General features: G+C 41.1%; 3 protein-coding genes across 5 annotated transcripts in view; all 3 read right to left on the bottom strand.

Annotated features, from left to right (window-relative positions):
• Nucleotides 1-1230: 1230 nt before the first annotated feature.
• Nucleotides 1231-4614, bottom strand: exosc4 (exosome component 4). The gene is made up of 3 exons (XM_027158921.2): nt 4298-4614; nt 2487-2693; nt 1231-1795 (listed from the first exon to the last, which is right to left on the bottom strand). Exons 1-3 carry the CDS (start codon nt 4466-4468, stop codon nt 1436-1438), a joined length of 738 nt encoding a protein of 245 aa, XP_027014722.1. The 5' UTR covers nt 4469-4614; the 3' UTR covers nt 1231-1435.
• A 1329-nt stretch (nt 4615-5943) lies between these two features.
• On the bottom strand, nt 5944-20669 carry prkacbb (protein kinase, cAMP-dependent, catalytic, beta b). 3 transcript variants are annotated; one of them, XM_027158970.2, is made up of 11 exons: nt 20404-20667; nt 13478-13486; nt 13019-13080; nt 12551-12679; nt 11254-11352; nt 10669-10751; nt 9902-10028; nt 9455-9550; nt 9044-9166; nt 8425-8589; nt 5944-8313 (listed from the first exon to the last, which is right to left on the bottom strand). In XM_027158970.2, exons 1-11 carry the CDS (start codon nt 20447-20449, stop codon nt 8188-8190), a joined length of 1065 nt encoding a protein of 354 aa, XP_027014771.1. In that variant the 5' UTR covers nt 20450-20667; the 3' UTR covers nt 5944-8187. The 3 variants fall into 3 exon arrangements, with proteins under 3 accessions (XP_027014771.1, XP_027014773.1, XP_027014772.1); XM_027158972.2 differs by lacking the exon at nt 11254-11352 and having other exon boundaries at nt 20404-20669; XM_027158971.2 differs by lacking the exon at nt 13478-13486 and having other exon boundaries at nt 20404-20666.
• A 3231-nt stretch (nt 20670-23900) lies between these two features.
• The window catches only part of LOC113650575 (desmoglein-2-like), a 28047-nt gene continuing 26800 nt past the window's right edge, over nt 23901-25147 (bottom strand). Inside the window, 1 exon segment of the mRNA XM_047821377.1 lies at nt 23901-25146. Within this exon segment, the coding sequence (XP_047677333.1) occupies nt 24992-25146 (155 nt within the window). The 3' untranslated portion in view covers nt 23901-24991.

Genomic DNA, 25147 nt, shown 5'->3' with positions numbered 1-25147 from the left:
TGCGCCGGCACAGTACTCCACTCCAGCTCAATCGCCAAAGAAAATTCAATCTCAAGTTGGACCCTTTAAATATCTACTGGTATCTGCAGCTAAAATAATTAAAAAATAATGATGTTCTCCTAAAGATGATGGTCTGCATCTTTGAAATTAAAATAATTTTAATAAATTTTAAATATTTTTTTAAATAAATCACGGTCTCGTACAGCCGAGTGTCTTCAGCTTTAAAATGAAAATAAAAAATTTTATAATTTTTTTTCCATAGACCTGCAGCTTTAAAATGAAATTAACGTAAAAAAAAAACAAAACCAAAAACCTCACTGTGGTTTCATAATTGTGTTCTCGTATCTCGTGTGTGTTTATTTAATGTATGTTGTAGATTTGTAGCTGTCTGACTTTGATGCAGAGCAACGATACAGCTTTCTCTGATGCATCTTAGCTTTTTTCCAAGTATTTAAGCTGCTGTTGAACACAGTGCATAAACACAAATGCTACACGTCTTGAAATAATCAAGTTTCCTAATGAGTTTAGTTAAGAGCTAATAACTATTCAGTTTTATTTTTCAGTCCTGAGTTCAGTTTTGAAGCATGACTTACCTTAAAAACAGTGACTAGCATCTACAGACAACTTGTAAACAGTGTCCAGGATTTTAATGCTGGATAACATGCATGACACCGCACCTAGTTACCTGCATAACTTTACAGGTATTACAGGTCTATTATACTGTATGATATGCACACATTCATATTCACATGCACACACTTCATTAAGAAACACCTGCACATTCATATACTTATCTTAACAGCCAATCAGGTGGAAGCATCTCAGGTCATGTGCTTCAGTTCATTTTCACATCAAACATTGTTACCTGTGACAGGTTGTTGGTGCCAGACGAGTATGGAGTGATTGAGTTACTACAGGCTTCCTGTCTGGTCATCCTCCTCTGATCTCTCTCAACATTTCAGCCTGCAGATTCTCCCAGTAGCTGCAACCCCGAGTTCCCTAAATGTAAATGTGAGCATCTGATGAAACTTGAAACATCTGCTTGGCTGTTTGGATAACCGCATATCATGTACAGGTGTTCCTAATAAAACGACTGGTGTGTGTATGTATTCCTGTTTTTATTAATATGTAGATAACCCACGTTGCACTGTGCTTCGAGTGGATGTGTTTATTCTTCCTTTATTTCTTTTCTTACCCAATGACCATGAGCTGTTCAGGAAATACAAATAATTATAGTACAAAATTTTTATTCAAGAGATGCAATGTCAAAATAAACATCGTACAACAAATGTTCTCTCTTTAAACACCAAGATCGTGTTTTACACACCAAGGTCTCCTGGTCAATCTGTATTTTCCGAAACGAAAACGCATTTAAGCCAGGCTAACGAAATAAACTAATTAGTTTGTTCTACAGAACAACTTGCAGTAGGGCTCGTCAGTCTCGTGTCTGCACAGAAACCTCCTGCAGGTGTTGGCGCACAACACTGTCCAGCACTTTGCTAAGTCCCTTACAGGCCACCGTTGCAGCCTCCATTAGAGCTGGTAGGTGGTCCTGGTGGAGACGGGCATCCATCTGCACCAGTGCGATGTTCTCACTTCGAGGTAGAAGTGCCAGGGACATTGTGGTGCCACCGCCGCTCTCCTCGGCATGGCACAGATCGGCCAGCGGCGTGTCCTCCACAAAGCCGGCCGTGCACGCGCACACGTAATCACGCATGGGGATACCAGCATCCACCAGGGCCAGAGTAGCTGCATTAACACATGCACTGTAGTTTCCACCATCTGACTGGAGGATCTGCACAGGGAAACAGAATTTATTAGTGCATGCAGCACAGACATTAAAGTATATTTTATTGTGTTTACTAGAAATGGCAACTGGGTCTGGTGTTCCTGAGGATATGTTTTTCCTTCAAAAGTGGATAACTCTTGACTACCAAGGAGATAACCGTCTTCTTCTGGTGGATAAATGTATAGTTCCTAAAGGATAACGCTCACCTTTCCCTTCCTCAGGGGATAAGTCAACCTTCTTGGGGATAACTCTCCCTTTCCTTTACCTGTAGATAGCTCTTCCTTTCCTGTGGGACAAGTCAACCTTCCTGAGAGGACTACTGTCAGTCCTGAAGAATGACCTTATCTTTCCTAGGGCTATAATTCTCCACCTCCCCTACCTGGAGGATAACTTAACCTTTTCTGCAGGATATTTTTGTTGTCTCAGAAGGGAATTACTCTCTCTGTCTCAGGGAATAATTGTCTTTCCTGACAGATGTCATTACCCTTCCACTGGGATAATGCCCCAATTACTCCAACCACATTTCCTTAGTAAAAAGATGGATTTTTTTTTTTTTTTTACAACTGTGGCTGCATTATTACCCTTTCGTTCCATCATGTGAGGGTTTTTTGTGCTTGGTTGTATGGGTGGGCAAGTTTCTAAAAGATAGGTGACATTAGATCTACATGGTTTGGATGAAGTAACCAAGGTCAGTTACCTTAACATAGATGTCTATCTGGGAGCGTGGGTACAGCTGGGTGAGGACGGCAGCTTCAAAGGTCTGTTTCAGGTGAAGACTCATCTCACTGGATTTGCGATCGCCGTGCGGTCGTCTTTTTCTCTCTGCCGTGCTGAACGTGGCCATGCTGTACTGGCAGTTAATGACCGCTCGGTCGTGAAGAGATTTACTTCTGGACCCTCGAACCTTAAAGAAAACAGTGACGGATAAAGGAGATACAGTAAGGATGGACAAATCAATAATGCATTAATAGTTCACCAAGTACATGCTTTAGTGTGCTGCTAAGTCACCAGAAACTAAGCACAGTTCATGCAAGTTTGTTGATGAAAATTAACAAGTATGATTATTACCAATTTAACAACAACATTGGAACGTCGTCGGCAACAAATTTCTGTCCTCATTAAGACAGAAAGAAAAATAGTAAATACCTGGGTGATGTGATGTGCCCCAACATAAATAACTACAGTTAGCCTATACAGCTAACTGTTATAGTTAGTATATACTGCTTCATATCTATAAGTACTACATTATCAGAACTGTCAGTCATCACATCATCCGTGTATGTTAAACACACTACTACTGCATATTGTACAAAAAGCAGAAGATTGCACAATATTGTTATTTATGTACATAACTGATCAGTCATATATTCTGTATTAATATTTAATACTCATACTGTCTATTGTATCACATCTGCATTGTCTTGTATAATCTGTATTGTCTTGTACAGTATAGAGTTTTGTTTGTATTGTATAGTATAGTGTTATTTATGTGTGTATTGTATAGTATAGTGTTATTTATGTGTGTATTGTCTTGTATAGTATAGTGTTATTTATGTCTGTATTGTCTTGTATAGTATAGTGTTATTTATGTCTGTATTGTCTTGTATAGTATAGTGTTATTTATGTGTGTATTGTATAGTATAGTGTTATTTGTCTGTATTGTATAGTATAGTTTTATTTATGTCTGTATTGTATAGTATAGTGTTATTTATGCCTGTATTATATAGTATAGTGTTATTTATGCCTGTATTGTATAGTATAGTGTTATTTATGTCTGTATTGTATAGTATAGTTTTATTTATGTCTGTATTGTATAGTATAGTGTTATTTATGCCTGTATTGTATAGTATAGTGTTATTTATGCCTGTATTGTATAGTATAGTGTTATTTATGTCTGTATTGTATAGTATAGTGTTATTTATGTCTGTATTGTATAGTATAGTTTTATTTATGTCTGTATTGTATAGTATAGTGTTATTTATGCCTGTATTGTATAGTATAGTGTTATTTATGTCTGTATTGTATAGTATAGTGTTATTTATGTCTGTATTGTATAGTATAGTGTTATTTATGTCTGTATTGTATAGTATAGTGTTATTTATGTCTGTATTGTATAGTATAGTGTTATTTGTGTGTATTGTATAGTATAGTTTTATTTATGTCTGTATTGTATAGTATAGTTTTATTTATGTCTGTATTGTATAGTATAGTGTTATTTATGCCTGTATTGTATAGTATAGTGTTATTTATGCCTGTATTGTATAGTATAGTGTTATTTATGTCTGTACTTTTCAGAGAGTCACAAACGGTACCAAATTCCTTGTGTGTGTCAACATCAACACACTTAGCCAATAAACCTGATTGTGATTCTATACAGCTGTGTGTGTGTGTGTGTGTGTGTGTGTGTGTGTGTGTGTGTGTGATGGACAGGAGACATCAGAAGGAGTTTGCACAGTGTAGTGTGTATTATTGCAGCCTGATGTAGACAGCAGTAGTGTGCACGTGTACCTCATGCGGTCCGTACACCACCGCCAGTGCTTTAGTGTTCCCCTGCTCCATGTACGCAGATCCGTCCGCCTGCGCGAACACCCCCATGCGCGCCTGCACTTTCCTCAGCTCTGTGGCCTTTCGCCCATCCAACCGGTAGCCCTGATCGGACAGCAGCTCGAGTCCAGCCATTCGTTAACTTGTCGAGTTTTTCTTCTTTTCTCTCTTGTGGAACGTTCAAATCAACCGAACAGGAAGCGCCGTGTGCTAATTTCTTCTTCTTCTGACTTTTTATGGCGGATGTGTGCTAATTTACTGCTGCCACTGTTTTTTACTTCCTAACCACATTCCGTCAAGTCCCGCCTACTGCTCTCGGATTCGCTAGTGAGACAGAAACAGCTCGCTGATTGGGCAAAGCCTCACGTAACCGAAGCAACCAGAAAGTATATTAATTTAGTATTTTATTAATTAAAATATATTAAATATCATATACAAACAGATGACAATGAGGCCACAAACACATACAAAAAATATAATAATAATAATAATAATAATAATAATAATAATAATAATAATAATAAACAAATCACAGCACATAATAAATGTTTCCGTAGCTTTCTTACTACATATGAGGGTTCGATGCATCTAGCATTACCTACATTTTAAACGGCAAGAAGATATTACTATTTAACATTTTTGACGAAGCGGTTTTTTTGTTAGTTTGTTTATTTTTATTTTTTATTTTTGTGCCAGAATACGGGTAGAGAGGCAATGACGTTTTGTTACCGCGACGCTGATTATGGATCCTCGTTTGGTCCAAAAATGTTCAACAGTAAAAAGTAAACAGCTCCTAATCTCCAGACATAAATCATCTTCTGAAATTTAAATACATTTATTTTTATTTAAAAAAAAAAAATAACAAAACTGCTATTTTGATGTGTCGTTTATGTGAAACCATTTATAAACTATTTTTAGTTACAATTTATGGTTATCTATGCTGAAGAAATGAAAGCTGCTGTTTATACACATTAAAGTTGATATGAAATTACTGAGATAGAAATGTGAAGGTTTTTATGAGAGCAAATGTGGATGTTGAATACATTTATAGGTGTTCAAAAACATATTGCATATATATATAATGTATATATACATGTATATACATTTTATATATATATGTATATATATGTATATATACATATGCATACATATATATATACATATATATATGTGTGTGTGTGTGTTTATATATATACACGTGTGTGTGTAAAATAAATTATGTACACACACACACACACATATATATATATATATATATGTATGTATATACACACATATATATTTTACATATATTTATATTAAAAGGACAGATTAAAAGGATTAAAGCACCTCTGCATCACTCTTAGCAGGTCGAGATGACTCGAGAAGAAAATCCAACATCACTATCCGCAGGTAGTTAAAAGGCATTGTGGGAAAATTAAGTAAGAGTTAGCCGGTGTGAACTTTTTTCTATTCAGAATTAACTTACAAAATAAATCTCAGATCTTCATCGTGTTAATTCTAAAAAAAAAAAAAATGAAGATGTAAAAAGTTCAGAGATTCCTTGAAGCTGTCATCACGGTCAGACTGTCGGGAAATGAACGTTGCAAGGAATCAAAACGAGCACAATGCAATTTTAAAAATAAAATTTATTAGCATCTCTAATGTGTATAAATAAAAACATATATAAGAAACAATGCATATATGCATTATGAGCAGAACAGTAACTGAATTCTGTGATACAAAGGAGCTGGGGCTAACAAACCCCAGTTGGTTCTTTTTTTTTCTTTTTCAAATCATTTTTTGACGCATGTGTGTCTGTGAGAATGTACCTTGGAAATCAAGCATCGCAAACAAGATCCATCCCTATGAGTTGCAACTCTAAATTCAGTCATACAAATGAAAGTATAAAGGACAGAAAGAGACAGAAACTGGAGTATAATGTGATAATGTGTAGTGTGTTGGGGGGGGGGGGGGGGAACAAAACAAAAAAAGTTTTCGCGTGCATGTGGAGAGTCTCAGGGTCGGTTTCCACAACAACACAGGAAACCACGTTCACAGCAAACGGTATCTGCTACAGATTGTTTAAGGTAATTATACAGTACTTTGAGTTGTTCTGAGCCAAATCAGAAAGATGTACCAGGGCATATTAAGATATATCCTCATCATCAATGGATACACATCAAAGCTGTAAAATAACACAGAATTATGCAAAAAAATTAAATAAAAAATACGCCAGGGCAAGTCAGGATATTTTGGAAGTGCAGGTTGCACTAACGATCGCTGAAACACTCGACTCAACAACAGACGATCCGTGGGTTCAATCGTGACTGATCGAAACCTTCAGAGGACCCACAGCTCAGACGTTTTGGTCATGCTTGCAACACTGGCTGAAGTGTTCTTCAAAATCAAATAAAATAACATTAATAATAATCCCCAAATGGTTCGACATGCACAAGACAGAAGCAGCACCTCTGCGATCTGAGGAGGGGGAAAAAGTGGTCGGTGGATGAGTGTGAGGTAAGATAACTGCTGCTGGTACTCGAAAATGAAGGAAAAGAAAATTGCACACAGCGGGTAACAGACAAAACGCAGGACGCGTGTTCCTTCAAATCGTAGCTACATGTGACTGCTGAGATCAAGTCTGAGCAACGTACCAATTTATTACTCTCACCCACCATGCAGCTTAACTCAAGCTATTTATTTATTTATTATTAATATCAATAACAATTACTTGCAGCCCCTCTGCTGTCATCCATCCATCTGGAAGAGTTCGGGTATCATTAGGTTCCTTCTGAGGCACAGAAGTGGCGCTGACATGGGAGTGTACGGGACGGGATGCGTCCTGAAGCTTACACACCCCTAAACCATAACATACTTCCAGATAACGTCTGGCGGTTAAGGCTTTTATGCTACTGCTCAGAAGGTGAGGTATTTAAATCCCAGGAAAATCAAAACCTCTTCACTGCTGAGCTCATAAACCAGATCCTTAAACCTTACTCAGTTCTACTTGGATCAAGAGAGTACGTCTTTGCAAACGCGGTAAACAAGAAGAACTCGACTACATGTAGATGTAGTAATGTAGTAAATGAGCCACAGCATGCAAGCAAAGTGCTGCGTAAACAAACAAAGCAATGACTTTGGGACAATTAGTCTGCACACACTACGAGCTCATGTTGCTGTGAACTCAATCGGTACTAAAGGTTTAAGAGAGGAACTGAAGAAATCATTCAATGGCTTGCTGCTGCAATCGTGGATGGATGGATGTATATACGTCCGCCATTGTAAAATACGCATCTATAAAACCCCACGTTCATATGAGACCCCCTGGTTCCTGTTATGCTGCTATATTACGCCACGCCTGATGACCGCGTAGAACAGCAGAAGGGCTGGAGTCGGAGGATAAACTGGCGCTCGGTGTGTGACGGTGTTTTAAAGTCCTAGTCCTGAAAACATCTGACAACCTTTTCAGCATTAAAACAACATCCAAGACATTTATAAAATGAAATAAAAAAAGAAAAAAAAAAAGATAATAAAGAGGGATATGAGAGAGTGAGTGAGTGAGTGAGTGAGTGAGTGAGTGAGTGGAGCGTCTGATGTAACGTGTAAAGCTCGAGGGCTTTTTGTTGGCCTCTTGATGAAGAACCAGACGGAATGAAGGAGCTACGCAGAAACTCTGACGTGATGTGGTCTCCGCTCCGTCCGCCGTGTCTTTAGAGTGCAAAGATCCTCTTACTTCATTTGCTGTGTGGTTATACACACGCTCGCACACGCATTCATGCGCACACAGTCACACACACTCATATATATATATATTTATATAGATAAATACATATACGTATATATGTATACGTATAGCTCTGATGTGTCCGTGGCTAAAACTCGGCAAACTCCTTTGCACATTTTTCTGTAACGGACACACGGATGTCCTCCTCTTCGTAGTCGTCGAAGTTGCTCGTATCTCCCGGACCTCTGCATTTCGGAATAAACGGAGCCTCCACCTGCGGGTTGGAGAAAACAAAACAAACAAAGACACAGTGAGCGTAATATTCTACCACATTAAGGATATTACTTTGACTATGACAGCATCAATGATGATGATGACATCACACCTTTCTCTCATAGATGGCGATCCAATCCGTCGTAGCAAACCATTTGTGGTTTTTGATGTCGTTGACGCCGTTCTTGAGGTTGCCGTACCGCTTGGTCAGGTCGACCTGAAGCAGATTCCTTAGCAGGTCCTTCAGATCCGAGCTGAAGTGAGACGGGAATCGTACCTGCACAGAAGACAGACGGATGTGACTAAACCCTCGGCTGATCGCTGAGGTCTGTAGGAGAAAACCGTTTTCGCTCGGCTTAGTTCTACAGTCCGTGAAGCTCATTACACGGTCTGCCTATCGAAATCCATCGGCCTGGTTGTATAACCGAAAGTCTTCTTTATAAATCTATCCATCTCCATCTATCGGGATTCTGTGTCTGAATCTGTCTCTGTTCAAATCAGTCTGTCTCTCTCGGTGTCTGTAACTCGCTTCGGTTCAACCAGAGGAGTCGCGGACGGACTCGTCTTCGTTAAATGTCCCTGTGTTTAAATGTCCCTGATTAACGGCCATGTTAAAACGATGGGACATCGCTGATGATGGTGTGTGTAGAGTCTCAGTAAGACTTGAAGAAAACTGACATTCAGCTGTAGTTCGAAGCTAAACTACTGCTTTCTGGGTCGTGTGTTTCTACCTTTCCAGACACGATCTTCTCGTAGATTTGAATGGGCTGGTCAGCGAAGAACGGAGGGTAACCTGCAGCCATTTCATATATGAGCACGCCCAGAGCCCACCAGTCCACTGCTTTGTTGTAGCCCTACACACAAGACAGAGCCTGGTCTCACACAACAATATACACGGAACACGAGACTACTACTAACTCATGGTGCTGACAGAGTTCCCTCTTACATGCATGACATAATAAGACACAAAGGAAGAGCAAATTAAACATGAACAATAAACACATTGACGCTGTACTGGAACACAACTGGTCTGGCACTGAAGGAAGAGGTTTTAGTTGGGCTTTAATTCTGAACTACATGACATCTTTAGAGAGTTTAAGAGACTGGAGGCTAAAGAATACATCAGAATGCCACGTCTAAACCTTGCTGAGGATGATCTCTGGTGCCAGGTACTCCGGGGTCCCACACAACGTCCAGGTTCGACCCTTCACTCGTTTCGCAAAACCGAAGTCAGTGACCTGTGACGCAAAAGAGATTTTTGTTAGAGGATTTCTTGGTGTGCTCTGGTTCCACGCTACAGAACCTCAGTGGAAGCAGTGGGTATTTCCCGTTAGCTCTTAGTCTCTATTGCTTTATGAATACTGAGAGCTTGGACACAACTCCTTCGGCTTCCTGCTTTTCACCTACAGTACCGTAGGGAAGGAGAGATATCGGGACACAACCCAGTGCACACTTAACCTCACGGGAGAAGATTAACGTCTTGTGTTTATTCAAGAGAGTACATGCGGGAACCACAAGTTTGGTACCGATGTGTTGATTAAACACAAGTATGACTTTCAGTCACACAGTGCCCCCTTCTGGTCGGTTACCTGTATATAGCCGTGCTGATCGATGAGAAGGTTTTCAGGCTTCAGGTCTCTGTAGATGAGGTCTAGTGAGTGGAGGTACTCAAAGGTGAGGACTATCTGTGCTGCATAAAACCGTGCATGTGGTTCACTGTAGGGAGAGAGAGAGTGTGAGAGAGAGAGAGTGTGAGAGAGAGTGTGAGTGTGTGTGAGAGAGAGAATGTGAGTGTGAGAGAGAGAGAGAGTGTGTGTGAGAGAGAGAATGTGAGTGTGAGAGAGAGAGAGTGTGAGTGTGAGAGAGAGTGTGAGTGTGAGAGAGAGAGAGTGTGAGAGAGAGAAGAAAGAGTGTGTGTGTGAGAGAGAGAGAGAGAGAGTGTGTGTGTGTGAAAGAGAGAGTGTGTGTGAGAGAGAGAGAGAGAGAGTGACAGAGAGAGGACAGGAAAAATATCAGGAACAGGATTTTCATGTCTTCATGAAGTTCATGCGAGATGAGAGTTTGTAAGATGTTTCTCCTATAAACTGTGTGAGGTTCAGTGAGAATATAAACTGATAAACTACTGACACGTCTATCTGCATGATGACAGGAACATGATCTAATGACTGCAGAGAAATTCAGCCTGTAATCATCTACAACACTGAAAAGGTTGTTTCAGACAGAAAGGTTTTAGAATTGAGTAGAGTACGTTATGTTACAGTATGTATACAGTATGTTAGTCCAGCTCTTACACCACCCTACAGTATACACACACACACAGACACTTGTGTTTAAAGTGTTCGGACACCCTGCACACCTGAACCTCCCGATTCTTCGTAGATGTGAGAACATCTCACCACCCGGTACGTACTCCATCACCATATACAGGTTGGAGTTATCCTGAGGAGAGATAAGGAGGAACATTCAGTTTCGCTCACTCGCACGCACACACTCGCTCGCACTCGCACGCACACACTCGCTCGCACTCGCACGCACACACTCGCTCGCACTCGCACGCACACACTCGCTCGCACTCGCACGCACACACTCGCTCGCACGCACACACTCGCTCGCACTCGCACGCACACACTCGCTCGCACTCGCACGCACACACTCGCTCGCACTCGCACGCACACACTCGCTCGCACTCGCACGCACACACTCGCTCGCACTCGCACGCACACACTCGCTCGCACTCGCACGCACACACTCGCTCGCACTCGCACGCACACACTCGCTCGCACGCACACACTCGCTCGCACGCACACACTCGCTCGCACGCACACACTCGCTCGCACGCACACACTCGCTCGCACTCGCACACACTGGCACGCACTCGCTCGCACGCACTGGCACGCACTCGCTTGACAGCTGAGAAAGCAGGTAGAGGTTTAAACACCACCTTGAAGGCGTATTCGAGTCGGACGAGGAAGGGGAACGATACGGCCTGTAATATTCTCTTCTCGTTCAGTGTGTGTTCTATTTGCTTCAATTTCACCACCTGCAAACACACAGCAACACGACAGGCTGAGAGGCGTCCGGGGTCAGAAATACTGCGGGTGGCTGACGTGATAAATATCTAATCTGCAACACTGTGTCCAGGCTCTGCGTCAAAACTACGGGAAGACTTATTTAATTACTCTTTACATTCGCTTTACAATAAACAGCACAAGTAACCACAGTTGTGTGGTTACTTAAGTACTTCAGCAACTAAGTACACGGTACCCAACACAGTACCCAACACAGTACATATCCGTTACCAAGCAACAAAGTAAAGTACACCATGTAGCTTACTAAAAGTTATGTACTTTTCCTCAGTCAGCCTACTTAACCAAGCAACAAAGGAAGTATAAGTACATAACAAAGCGACTAAGTACATAACTAAGTGATCCACGTACGCAACTACATAAGGCAACTCAGTAATTAGGCGATTTTAACTAAGTAATCAAACAACTCAGGTGACTCTGGTGAAGACAAACAAGCGACTAAGTAAGTATTTAACAAAGTGACGAAGCAATTAAGCAAAATGACTGAAGCATCCAAGTAGAGAAATATAACTGTTACTTTTGCCTACGTACGTTGTTGCTTGATTAAGTAATGCTGAGCAGCCAAGCAACTAAAATGAGCAAGTATTTCTTAGTGCTTAAGTCCTAAGTAATTTCTTAGGATGTGTCGTGAAATTTAACATCAACAATCCTGAATGCAAAACTCTTTGTCCCAAATATTCCAGTTTTTAATATATATATATATATATAGGCTTGAAAATAGCTTGAGCACAAATCTCTTAACTGCATTGTAGCCTTGTCTCTTGTCAAAAGGCTCGACGTGACCGCAGACTTTATCGAAAACTGCTGGCAGCAGCGACGTCTGTGTCCGTACCATTCTTATCTATGACAGCATAATCTCGTATCTCCCTGCTACCGAGTCATAAAGCTTGTATCTTTGAGACTTTGGGGAAATGTTGTGTTAATGTTGGTACACAACAGTATATGATAGCAATATAAGCTATAATAAACACTTTAACGATACAATGTTTAATAACTCAAAAAAATGGCGTTTTTTTTTTTTAATGTCCTGAAAAATAATGGTTTTGGAGATACGAGGATTCCGCCCGACAGCGACGATATATATATATATATATATAATACTGTAAACGTTCTCGTACTAACAAAAAAGAGAGTTAAAAAGCACACACACACCTTCTGTTTGTCCAAGATCTTCATGGCGTAGAACTGCTCTGTTCCCTTATGTTTCACCAGCATAACTCTCCCGAAACTGCCCGTGCCCAGAGTCTTCAGTCTGTCAAAGTCGTCTAGGCAAGTTGTGCTCTAGAGGGGAAAGAATGGAAGGGAAGGATGGATGGATGGAAGGAAAGCATGGGTGGATGGAAGGAAAGAATGGATGGATGGATGGAAAGAATGGATGGATGGATGGAAGGTAGGAAAGAATGGATGGATGGAAGGAAAGAATGAATGGATGGATGAATGGGTGGGTGGATGGAGCGAGGAAGGAAGGAAAGATGGAAGGAAGGAAGAAAGAAAGAACAGCTTATGATGGTAACAACCCTGTGAGTCACTTGTCACTCTGTGTGTGTGTGTGTGTGTGTGTGTGTGTGTGTGTGTGTGTGTGTGTGTGTGTGTGTGTGTGTGCGCGAGTGTGTGTGTCACCTGTGGTGGACATTCCCATTTTCTCAGGAAATCTTCTTTGGCTTTGGCTAAGAACTCTTTGACTGCAGAGAGAGAGTGAGAGAGCGAGCGAGAGAAAGAGAAAAATCAGCATACCCATGTTAGTGCTGCTAGTCCTAATGCTAATAATGCTAATAAAGCTAAAATGCACACACACCACCACCATGCTATAGCTCTAGCTGTAGCGCTAACCCAGTCTGTGTACAGCTCGTTCTACACAAAAGAGGAGCATGCAAACGCAAAGCACACACACACACACACACACACAAACTCACACAGTCCCAACTTTAGATGACCCAATGAGAGAAAAGGATGGATTTTAAATGACACACGGTTTGAGTCACGTGGCTTTGTGGCAAATGTTGAGCTTTTGCACTACTGAGGCCAATCAATCAGCACGTTTTCGGTCATTGTGTTCATCTAGTGAAATAATGTTCATACCAAACGTCTCTATAAATCACCAGGGGTTTGCAGCAGCATTCAACCAGATGGATGGGATGACCAGGAGACAGACAGGGACAGACAGAGAGAAAGAGAGAGAGAGAGAAAGACACACAGAGAGAAAAGGAGAAAGTTTCAGATGAAACAATAACATCATATGCACAAGACATGGATCAGCCGAGCCACAGAGAGGAAGACTACTGACTTTCAGTTCCGCTACCAGACATCCCATAATACTTACTGAAGAAAACCCCACATACCATAATTCAATGACCAGAGGATGTGTGCTTCTAGTGTGTGTGTGTGTGTGCTTCTAGTGTGTGTGTGTGTGCGTGCGTGCGTGTGTGTGTGTGCGTGCCTACAAATGATTTAGTCTGACTTTTACACAAGGTTTAAAAAAGATTTTAAAGTAAACTCGGTTCCTCTATCTGGAGAAGTGAAAACATCTGCAGCATGCCAGAAAGCCTCCTTTAATGGCTCTCTGTTTTTTTTTTTACTCATGGAAGACACTCAGACAGTCAGACAGACACTCAGACAGACAGTCAGACAGACACTCAGACAGACAGTCATACAGACACTCAGACAGTCAGTCATACAGACACTCAGACAGTCATACAGACACTCAGACAGACACTCAGACACTCAGACAGACAGACACTTCGACACTCAGACAGATACTCAGACAGACAGACACTCAGACAGTCAGACAGACAGACACTCAGACAGTCAGACAGACAGACACTCAGACAGTCAGACAGACAGACACTCAGTCAGACAGACAGACACTCAGACAGTCAGACAGACACTCAGACAGTCACTCAGACAGACACTCAGACAGACACTCAGACAGTCACTCAGACAGTCACTCAGACAGACACTCAGACAGTCACTCAGACAGACAGACAGTCACTCAGACAGACAGACAGTCACTCAGACAGTCAGACAGACACTCAGACAGACAGACAGACACTCAGACAGACACTCAGACAGTCACTCAGACAGACACTCAGACAGTCAGACAGTCACTCAGACAGACAGACAGTCACTCAGACAGACAGACAGTCACTCAGACAGACAGACAGTCACTCAGACAGTCAGACAGACACTCAGACAGACACTCAGACAGTCACTCAGACAGACACTCAGACAGTCAGACAGTCACTCAGACAGACAGTCACTCAGACAGACAGACAGTCACTCAGACAGTCAGACAGACACTCAGACAGACAGACAGACACTCAGACAGACAGACAGTCACTCAGACAGACAGACAGTCACTCAGACAGACAGACAGTCACTCAGACAGACAGACAGTCACTCAGACAGTCAGACAGACACTCAGACAGACAGACAGTCACTCAGACAGACAGACAGTCACTCAGACAGTCAGACAGTCACTCAGACAGACAGACAGTCACTCAGACAGACAGACAGTCACTCAGACAGTCAGACAGTCACTCAGACAGTCAGACAGACACTCAGACAGACAGTCAGACAGACAGACAGTCAGACAGACAGACAGACAGACACTCAGACAGTCACTCAGACAGTCAGACAGACACTCAGACAGACAGACAGACACTCAGACAGACACTCAGACAGACAGACAGACACTCAGACAGAGACAGACACTCAGACAGACAGACAGACACTCAGACAGACAGACAGACACTCAGACAGACAGACAGACACTCAGACAGACAGACAGACACTCAGACAGACAGACAGACACTCAGACAGACAGACAGACACTCAGACAGACAGACAGACACTCAGACAGACAGACAGACACTCAGACAGACAGACACTCAGACAGACAGACACTCAGACAGACAGACACTCAGACAGACACTCATGCTCCTTTTCCACCGAGGCAGTTTTGCCTCTTTTCCACCAAAAAGAACCGGGTGCTGGTTCAAAGTTGGTTCCACTAGCAAACCTTCTAAGAACCCGGTTTGCCTTTCCACTGGCTAGAGAGCCATCACAGAGCCGAGTGTGACGTCACTGTATACGTGTCACGTGTCCCAGCGACGTTAGCGCAGCAGCGACAAACACAAACACAACAACAATGGCGGATGTTGCTTTACTGTTAATGCTCATGGCTTTGCGAACAAACATTAGCATCCAAACGCGGCGGATAAAACGTGTACGTGCAGCTCCGTGTAATCTGTATAAACGGAGGTTGTAATCGATAAAGTACATAACGTTATTTTATCGTTAACACAGAAAATTTTTTTAGCTTAAGCATGTAGCTACCTACTATCATGTGTGCTGATAATGTATCATATTGCGGTAAAGTAAAAGTGTATTAAACATTAGTATACTAAAGGTACATTTTCAGATGTGCTAACAGTAGCCCCGCCCCCAGCTCCTGACGCAAGCGGTTCTTAAGTCTAGACCAGCAACGTTTTGGTGCTACTTAAGAACCACTTTTCCTGGTTCGGAGCCGGTGCTTTGGCGGTCGAAACAGAAAGAACTGGTTCTAAATTAAGCTCTGGCTCCGAACCAGCACTCGAACTGCCTCGGTGGAAAAGGGGCATTTGAGTGCTGGTTCGGAGTCTAATTTAGAACCAGTTCTTTCTTTTTCGACAGCCAAAGCATCGACTCAGAACCAGGAAAAGTGGCTCTTAAGTAGCACAAAAACGTTGCTGGTCTAGATGCTCAGATGCTCAGACCGACCGACGCTCAGATGCTCAGACCGACCGACGCTCAGATGCTCAGACCGACCGACGCTCAGATGCTCAGACAGACAGACGCTCAGATGCTCAGACAGACAGACGCTCAGATGCTCAGACAGACAGACGCTCAGATGCTCAGACAGACAGACTTTTACATGAATACAGAACGAATAAGTGTTGTTTCAATCCACGTAGAGGAAAGTCTGGAGCTGAGGTGAACGGCGCCGTAACCAGAAACACGCTCGGTTTTCACCAGAGCGCCCGCGGCTAATCATATCACCATGTTTATGTTCTCGTTTTGTTCAAATCTCCAGGACACGCCACACTTCTGCTGACTTCCACACCGCCCGATATATAAACATCACCCAAAAGCAACTTAAAATACACACCTGCTTTTGTTCCTTATATACAGCTGGATTCATTCAGGATCGAATCGCTTTTTCAGAGCGACCGTGATAAAGAGAAAAATATAAAAAGACTGATGCTGTGTCCGGCTCAAAATTCCCAACTAAATAAAGTGCCCCTTAACGCAGGAATTCCTCTTCGACTCTGACTCCAAAGCAAAGTGACATCACATCCACATGGATTTAATAAATCAGTCCCTTCTAGGATTTCATGATCTTGCAGAAATGACAACAAAATCAAAAGATTTTTTCAGAATGACATGTGACATCACAACACACGTTCAACTGCTAAGAGTTTAAAAGAATAATCATGTGCTGCAAATTTTGCCAATTTTCGTAGTTTCCTTGCGGGAAAACACACAAATTCTGAAGGCTCTGATTAACTAGCTCATCTGTTTTTCTCTGTAGTGCATGATGGCACAGATTAGTGGAAACAGAGAAGCACTTGACTGCTGCACTGTATTTGTTCTGTAAATGTCGTCCATCATCCTGCTCCTCTTACTGTATAGTGTGTGTGTGTGTGTTTCTCAGTGTGAGCAGCGTGTGAAATCGTCTGAGGTCATGCAGAAGTGTGCGATTTGAACTGAAACACCTCAGAGCTCTCACTTCCCTGAGACAAAGTGAAGTTATCACGCTGCACTTAACCCTAAATCATGTTTACGCGGCTCTGAGTCGGCGCTATCTTGCAGCGCAGTGTATATTCGCTATCAGCGCCGCGCTCAAACCAACACGAGCCTGGGGCTGCTTACGTCAAGCCTTTCAAAGCTCGTAATTACCCTTATCCTCTGACGAAGGTCTGATGACAAGCTGCTCGAGTCAATGACAAACGTGAGTGTGTGTGTGTGTGTGGGGAGCAGCTTCATGGTGCTGAGATTAAAATGCTCCAAGGGGAACAGTGTGAGTCTATACAGAGACAACAACAAACCCCAAAGCTGAGTTGTGAGTTTTATGAATGAACATTAGTCATTTCTTCACCATATACGGGCAGAGCTGAGCCATGCTCCAGTGTTTACAGAACAGGACAACCATCTGAGCTTGTGTGTGTGTGTGTGTGTATCTGTAAATGGACCATTTATTAATCCGAGAAGCTGGGTCATTTTCCACAGAGCTCTGCATACCAACAACAGACAGAAGTAACAAAGACATGACACTAAATGTTAACTATTTCTTACTATTGCAGAAACTGAGACAGTAAAAAAAGATCATGAGTGATTGAATGCTTCTTGGGGAAAAATGGTTTAATCAAAAATAAGTCATTTTTAGAATTCACTGAAATGCACAATGCAATAGAATGTCGATAAGAGCAGATCGACTGCAACGTGGCATGGCGGAAAAACGACGGCGCTCTACTCCGATTGGTCGGGAGGTGTGGGTTTGTATTTAACGTTTGGAAAACTGTGCGGTAACGGTGACCTCGCATCACGTCGGGCCTCGTCGAGCCATCGAGTTAATCCTATTAATGTGGATCCTTGCAATTTCTTTTATCTTCAACTAAGAAAAAAAAAAAACAATCCTCCAGAACTCAGAAAGTTCTCCGAGTTCAGGTGACATGAATTCAGCACGGCTGCTCACATTTGCTTAACATCGATCAACATACAGACATGTTCACCTGTTAGATCTAACGCTGATCATGCAACAATCACGACTTGCTGGGAGAAAGTCACAAGCAGCTTTATTCCTCACTTAAGCAGCAGCAGCTCAACTTATTAGCGTTAATGAATGAATTGTGATCATTTTACTCGCCACACCAGAAACTTGGTACTGAGATGCGAGTTTCTATGGATCTATGGACAGCCGGCTCGAGGAGAGGATGTCGGTATCGGTGCAACAATCCCAGTATCAGCTGATGTTTTGGTGTGTGTTTGAATTTGTTCATGGTACGAACGCTCTATATCATCTATCACGCTCTATCAACCGATTTGCTAAAATCCTTTTGGGGATTAGTCTAAAAAAAAAAAAAAACATTATACAGCCTACATGTGTATTCTGTCATTTTTAGGGTCATTAAAACTTTACTTAACATTACTGAACACAAGTCTACAAACAGAATCACAACAAAACGGCTAATGGTAACTGTGCGTCGTTGTAAAGATTAGGGTCAGACGTCAGAAAGGCAGTATTAGGTCTGGATTCCTTACAACCGGCATATAACCACAGATCGATCATCGAAGAAAGTTTGTACCCTGAATTTCACATCATTTGTAAAAATCTAGCGTTTAGCGCTCACTGAAACAGTCTAACGGAATTCCTCTTCAATCCAACCAGACAAAACAGATAACTCCTGAAGTGTTTCTACTGTTTTGTGCCGTATACGCCAGACGTTCGGGTTCGTCTGAGGTTGAGACCTGGGTGTGTTTGACATCTGAATGATTCCTGCTCATGTTCATGAAGCTCTGCTCTCAGAATCTACATCATCCTGTACAGTGTCTAGAAAATTTACTGACACAAGGCGCAAAAACACACAAACAAAACTTCCAAACAAAAATATTTTAAACCTTTAATTTATACACACGTCTTACATATTTATGGAAATGTTCTACATATTATCCAGGCCATTTATTCAAGTAAGTAATTCATTAATTAATAGTAAATAATAGTAAAAAAAAAAAAAAACAAACAAAAAAAAAACAACTATTGCACCTTTAAGTGAAAACACCACAAGCTCAATGTGCATACAAACAAACTGTACTAAAAAGGCCTTCTTCATAAAATAAATAAATAAATAAATAAAAACAAATAAATAAATAACATAGAAGTCTATTTACAAGGAAAGAAATGTGCGTTTTATGTTTTCTGTATGATTTATCATTTAAAATAAACATCCACACATAAATATACACATTAAATGATACAGGCTTGTTCAATGTATCGATACATGGTGCGTTCAAATTCATCTACGGCTCTAAAATTTACAGTTACACGGTGTTGTCTCCTATTCATGAACACACACAAAACTTCAACAAAGTCGTCGGAAAATTTGCTATCATTAACCAAAAAAAACGGCTACTGTTTTAGGAATAAACGATAAAATCTAAAACAACTGCAAAAAAAATGTAAACTTGGGATAGTGTAACTTGTTTTGTTTTTGTCACACGGCCAAGTTAACGGTTTTCTTATCTTTAGCTCAACTAGCCATGACACTTTTAACCTGCTAACACACCACAACACGACTTTCTGGCTATCTTGACGGATGAAAACGTTAGTTTTCTGCTTAATCCCGAGCACAAACCCACTTTAGCTTACGTAAATCTTTATTATTATTTTTATAACAAGTGCTGAGTTTGCAATATCTGATTCAACCTAAAATAGCACGGTATCCTGAACGCACCTTTTCGGGCCTACAGCAGCCCAAAAGCCTTAGCTTAGCTGGTAGTTATTTACTATTTCCTTTTTTTTTTTTTAAACAACAATTGCAATAAAACATTTTTAAACGTTTCATCCACCAGTATACGTGTGAATTTTATTCCCTTAGTGCTGTTTTATTTGTAATAACGTTAACATTTAATTCTTATCATGATTTCCAACTAGCATGCTAACTACATTAGCCAGCTAGTTTACACAAATGGGTTGTTTTAAGTAAAAGTTAACCCATTCTAACTGTTACCTTTGTCTAACTAAGAGTTTAACCAAGTTGTCCTGTTGGTTTGGTTAACTTTAGACATTGCTACCAAATCTAACAAGCTAAAGAGCTAACGAGCTCCAACAACAAACAAGACGAATGTGCGGTGCGATGCAGAAACACACAGATCAATAAAGGTGTGCGTTTACTCGTTTAAAGCAAGTGAAATAAATCTCTGCGTTTATTACAATAATAAATAAACATTATGAAGTTAATGGACGTTACCGCTCTCCAACTCGTTGCCTTTCTTAGCGGCCGCGGCGTTTCCCATCGTCAACAATGTACACTTCAGTCTGTCTTTAACGCTGCGAAAACGCAAATTAAACTTCTCCCGATGATGATAAAACTCTAGTAAAAACGCACTACGATATAATTACCCCCAAGTGATGTATTACCCCCTGTTTTTACCCGGTTGTCACTGATTTACAGTGAGCTCTAATCTTCCCTTCACTACACAGTAGTAGGAACGGGGTTGCCAGATGTGCGATATAAACCCGTTACTTCAAAATAAAATCTAGCCAAAGCTTTACAGCGAATAAATATATTTGTAGAATTTCAGCACAGGGGGCTTAGTGGTTAGCACGTTTGCCTCACACCTCCAGGGTTGGGGGTTCGATTCCCGCCTCAACCTTGTGTATGTGAAATTTGCATGTTCTCCCCGTGCCTCTGGGGTTTCCTCCGGGTACTCCGGTTTCCTCCCCCGGTCCAAAGACATGCATGGTAGGTTGATTGGCATCTCTGGAAAATTGCCCGTAGTGTGTGATTGTGTGAGTGAATGAGAAAAACTGGAGTGTGTCTTACATAGGGTTTAGTCTGATTGTAACATATACAATTCAATTTGTAAAGTATACTCTTAGACAGGTACAGCTTTAGCAAATTTTTATTTTATTTGATCTTATTTAATTATTATTATTATTATTATTATTTACTTTGCAGTACATACCCTGGTCTTGGACATCCCATGAAAACGCTGCTACATCTGAGTGCTTTCTGTGCTTTAAAACAGTGTTTTCAACTTAGACGGGATTTGCTGAACAGTTGAATGATGTCTAGCAGAGTTAGTAGAGAAAACAGTAGGTTTTTAGTGTACATGACAGAAGGAGGTACTCAAGGATGAGGACCAGGATTTAGAACCTGTATGGGAATAATCTCTAGACATGGCTGGTTGTCAAGTCAAGTCAAGTCAAGTCAAGTCAAAAAACTTTTATTGTCATTTCAACCATATATAGCTGTTGCAGTACACAGTGAAACGAGACAACGTTTCTCCAGGAACATGGTGCTACATAAAAGCAAAGACAGAGCTAGGGACTTAGTAAGTTAGTCATAGACACATAAAGTGCATCTGTGCAAACTGGTGCAAACAGTGGAGGACAAAGACATAAATACAGTGCAGGACAAAAGACAGTGCAAACAACAATACAAGACATTACTCAAAAGACAATACACAAAACACAGTAACTGACCAGTGTAAATATTGTATGTTCCATCATTATTGCATGTTCAGAAATACTGGAATGAACACAATATTATAGCAGAAGTTGCATGAGGTAATGTAAAGTATTGTGCAAAACAGTAATTAACTGAAATGTGAGACAAACAGTGTGAACACAAAACAACCTTCAGAAGTAAATTGGACATGAAATCTATGGATCTGGCAACACGTGTAGTAGGCGGATTTGTGTCTCAGCGCCATATTTTCTTTCCGCGCTCGTATTTTTTTTCCCCACAAATCCCGCCTGCTACACTTTGATTGGCCAAAAATATCACGTACTGTCCAATCAGAGGGTTGTTCTCAATGAGCACCATGTAATTGAAATAAAACCTTTTCCTTAACCACTTAGGGAATTTGGGGGCATTTAGGGCATTTAGGGCATTTGGGGCACTTAGGGCATTTAGAGCACTTAGGGCATTTAGAGCACTTAAGGCATTTGGGGCACTTAGGGCATTTAGGGCACTTAGGCCATTTGGGGGCACTTAGGGCATTTAGGGCACTTAGGGCATTTGGGGCATTTACTGTACTTAGGGCATTTAGGGCACCTAGGGAATTTGGGGCATTTAGGGCACTTAGAGCACTTAGGGCACTTATTGCATTTTTGGCATTTATTGTACTCTACTTAGGTCATTTGGGGCATTTAGGGCACTTAGGTAATTTAGGGAACTTAGGGCATTTAGGATTCAAATAGCACACCCTGCACATGAGGAGGAGCTTTAATTTGGGCTTTCAAGCAGTGGGCACCAGGGATGAGAACACCAGTCCATCACAGGACACCATGTACAAACATTCACACATATGTGCAATTTAACTTAAACAGTCCATCTGCATGCTTGTTTGTGGACAGCAGGAGGAAACCCACATGAACATGGGTAGAACCACACACACACACACACACACTCTCACACACACACACACACACACACACACACACACACACACACACACACACACACACACACACACACACACACACACACTCACACTCACTCACACTCACACTCACACACACACAAACGCACACTCTCACACACACTCTCTCTCTCTCACACACACACACACACACACACACACACACACACACACACACACACACACACACACACACACACACACACACACACACACACACACACACACACACACTAACCTGAGCTCAGGATTGAGGCTCCTGCTGTATTTTTGTATCACGTATCCTACACAGGGTGCCTGTAGCCTATCCAAAGAGACTCCAGACACAAGGTGAAGGACCCCATGGATCACACAACACCATTCACACCTGATGCTTTTGGATTATGCGAGACAACTCCTGAATCCCTACGAGAATATACTGTAAGAACTCAATGCACACAGGGCTGAAGGCTGGAATTGAAATTCAAATGTGCTCCACACTATATGCCATTAAAAAAGGGAATATAAACATATGGTTTAAATATAGCAGTATGTGCCATAGTGCTGGTCTTGGTCACATGGTGCACCTTAGGTGCAAATTATGTGTTGATTTAAGCCTTGCACCTCACTGATATGTTTTTTTCGTCAGGAGACATTGCTTAAGCTTTATGGAAGGAGTTTTGAGTGTCAGTGCTTTTTAACACTGAGTAAAGGACACTCTGGTTTCTCGGTAACCTGCCGTGCTGTGTTATATGCTAAAACTTTAAGAGAAGCTGCTAAATAGCTGCTGTAACAACAGTGAGGAACAGAAACTAACATTTCTCAGTGAGGAACAGGGTAGAATAGATCAGGTGTCGTTCAGGAATTGGTACGGTTGATCAGAGGTGCTTCAGGAGTGGACACATTTCCTTTCCAGAGTGGGTAGGTTTAGTCAAACGGCCCTAAAGTGTGGTTGGGATTAGTCTTTTGAGAATGGATGAGAGTGGTACTAGCCACACTTTTAGTCTAAAGCACTTCACTAATCTTAGTTACAGTCGGACAGAACACATCACAAGACACAATTTTGCAAAAATTCTGCTATATCTTTCTATAAATAACTCTATACTTATAATAGTCAACATGCATGTTGTAAATCTCTCACCATCACACACCTTCTTCATACCTTTCATCATCATTTATTAAAATGAAGCCATGATTATAGGGTATGGCAACTTCGGTCATACAACAACAACAACAATAATATTATTATTATTAATAATAATAATAATAATAATAATAATAATAATCACACAATCAGCATATACACATACTGCAAAAAGTCAGAATACTAGAATGAACCTTGACCAGTATGAAACATGAAAGTCTATAGTGTATGGTGTTAACATCTAGACAATCGCGCTACTGATAAAGAGATGATGAGATAACATTAGGGTTGTGGTCGGGGACAACATGCACAGCTGGGCAGCATGGGTTTTAAACCACAGGCGAACATTTCCATCAACACACAAATATACAAACATACAAAATACACATTTTCACAGTTTCACATTTTGTTTTACTTCAGACTTTCAATACAAATTCACTCAGTTGTCGTGTCAAGAGCACGCAATCATTGTGCAGTTTGGGGTGTGTCTATCACCCATGCAATCATTTTCATGCCAGTGTTTTATTCCGGCAGGTGGCACTACGGTGTTGTCATAAATAATCCAAACTTTGTGTGTGTGTGTGTGTGTGTGTGTGTGTGTGTGTGTGTGTGTGTGTGTGTGTGTGTGTGTGTGTGTGTGCCATTATTCTTAATCAGTGGAAAGCTGTTGTAATAAAGATCCAGTAATATGAGGGAAATGCAGTCTACTCTATTTCCATTATTGGCTTAGAAATAAACAGAGAAAACAAAGAACATCAGCTGATACCTGAAGAGAAACCCATCTGTTGCAAAAAAACCTCCTAATACTACTAACGATTAATAGAGCAACTACACAAACACGCCGATACAATTTGATAGCGATCAGCAGGACATTTTTTTAGCTTTACGTAGCAGCACTAATTTATGCGAACAGCAGAACATTAGAAATGGATGTAGATTCGTTACAGTATAATATTAGTTACAGTATAATGTACGATGTAAATGATATAAACGATGTACAGATATCAACCAGAGATACGAAACCCATAGAAAATATGATTTATATAAGTCATATTTTAATTAAGAAGCTACATACAGCAAAAGGTAGTCAATTACTTGACTACTAATGTCTATGACTATGAATTATTGTCAAGCTTTAAAAAAAAACAAAAGTCTTCCTCCTTCATTTTTTTTCTCAGGTGCAAACTTGCCCTTCTGGTAAATCAGGCTGGTGACCTATTCTTCAGAACTAATGGCTCAATTTACAAAAATAAGGGTATGCATTTACGTAGAATATGTGACTATGTTTATAGTTTCATTCTTTCTCTGCAACTGAAAACCTGTTCCTCTTGCACCTCTTGGTGAGTTCCACCATTAGGGACATCAAATAGATGCAGATCTTGTTGCAAAAGTGAAAGGACACTTGGGAATTCTGACGCATTTCCTTAAGCCAAGCTCCCTAT

This window comes from Tachysurus fulvidraco, chromosome 1, assembly GCF_022655615.1.
Source record: "Tachysurus fulvidraco isolate hzauxx_2018 chromosome 1, HZAU_PFXX_2.0, whole genome shotgun sequence".
Lineage (NCBI taxonomy): Eukaryota > Metazoa > Chordata > Actinopteri > Siluriformes > Bagridae > Tachysurus > Tachysurus fulvidraco.
Note: the sequence above shows the minus strand (reverse complement) of the source record. Positions and strands in the feature narration are given on the sequence as shown.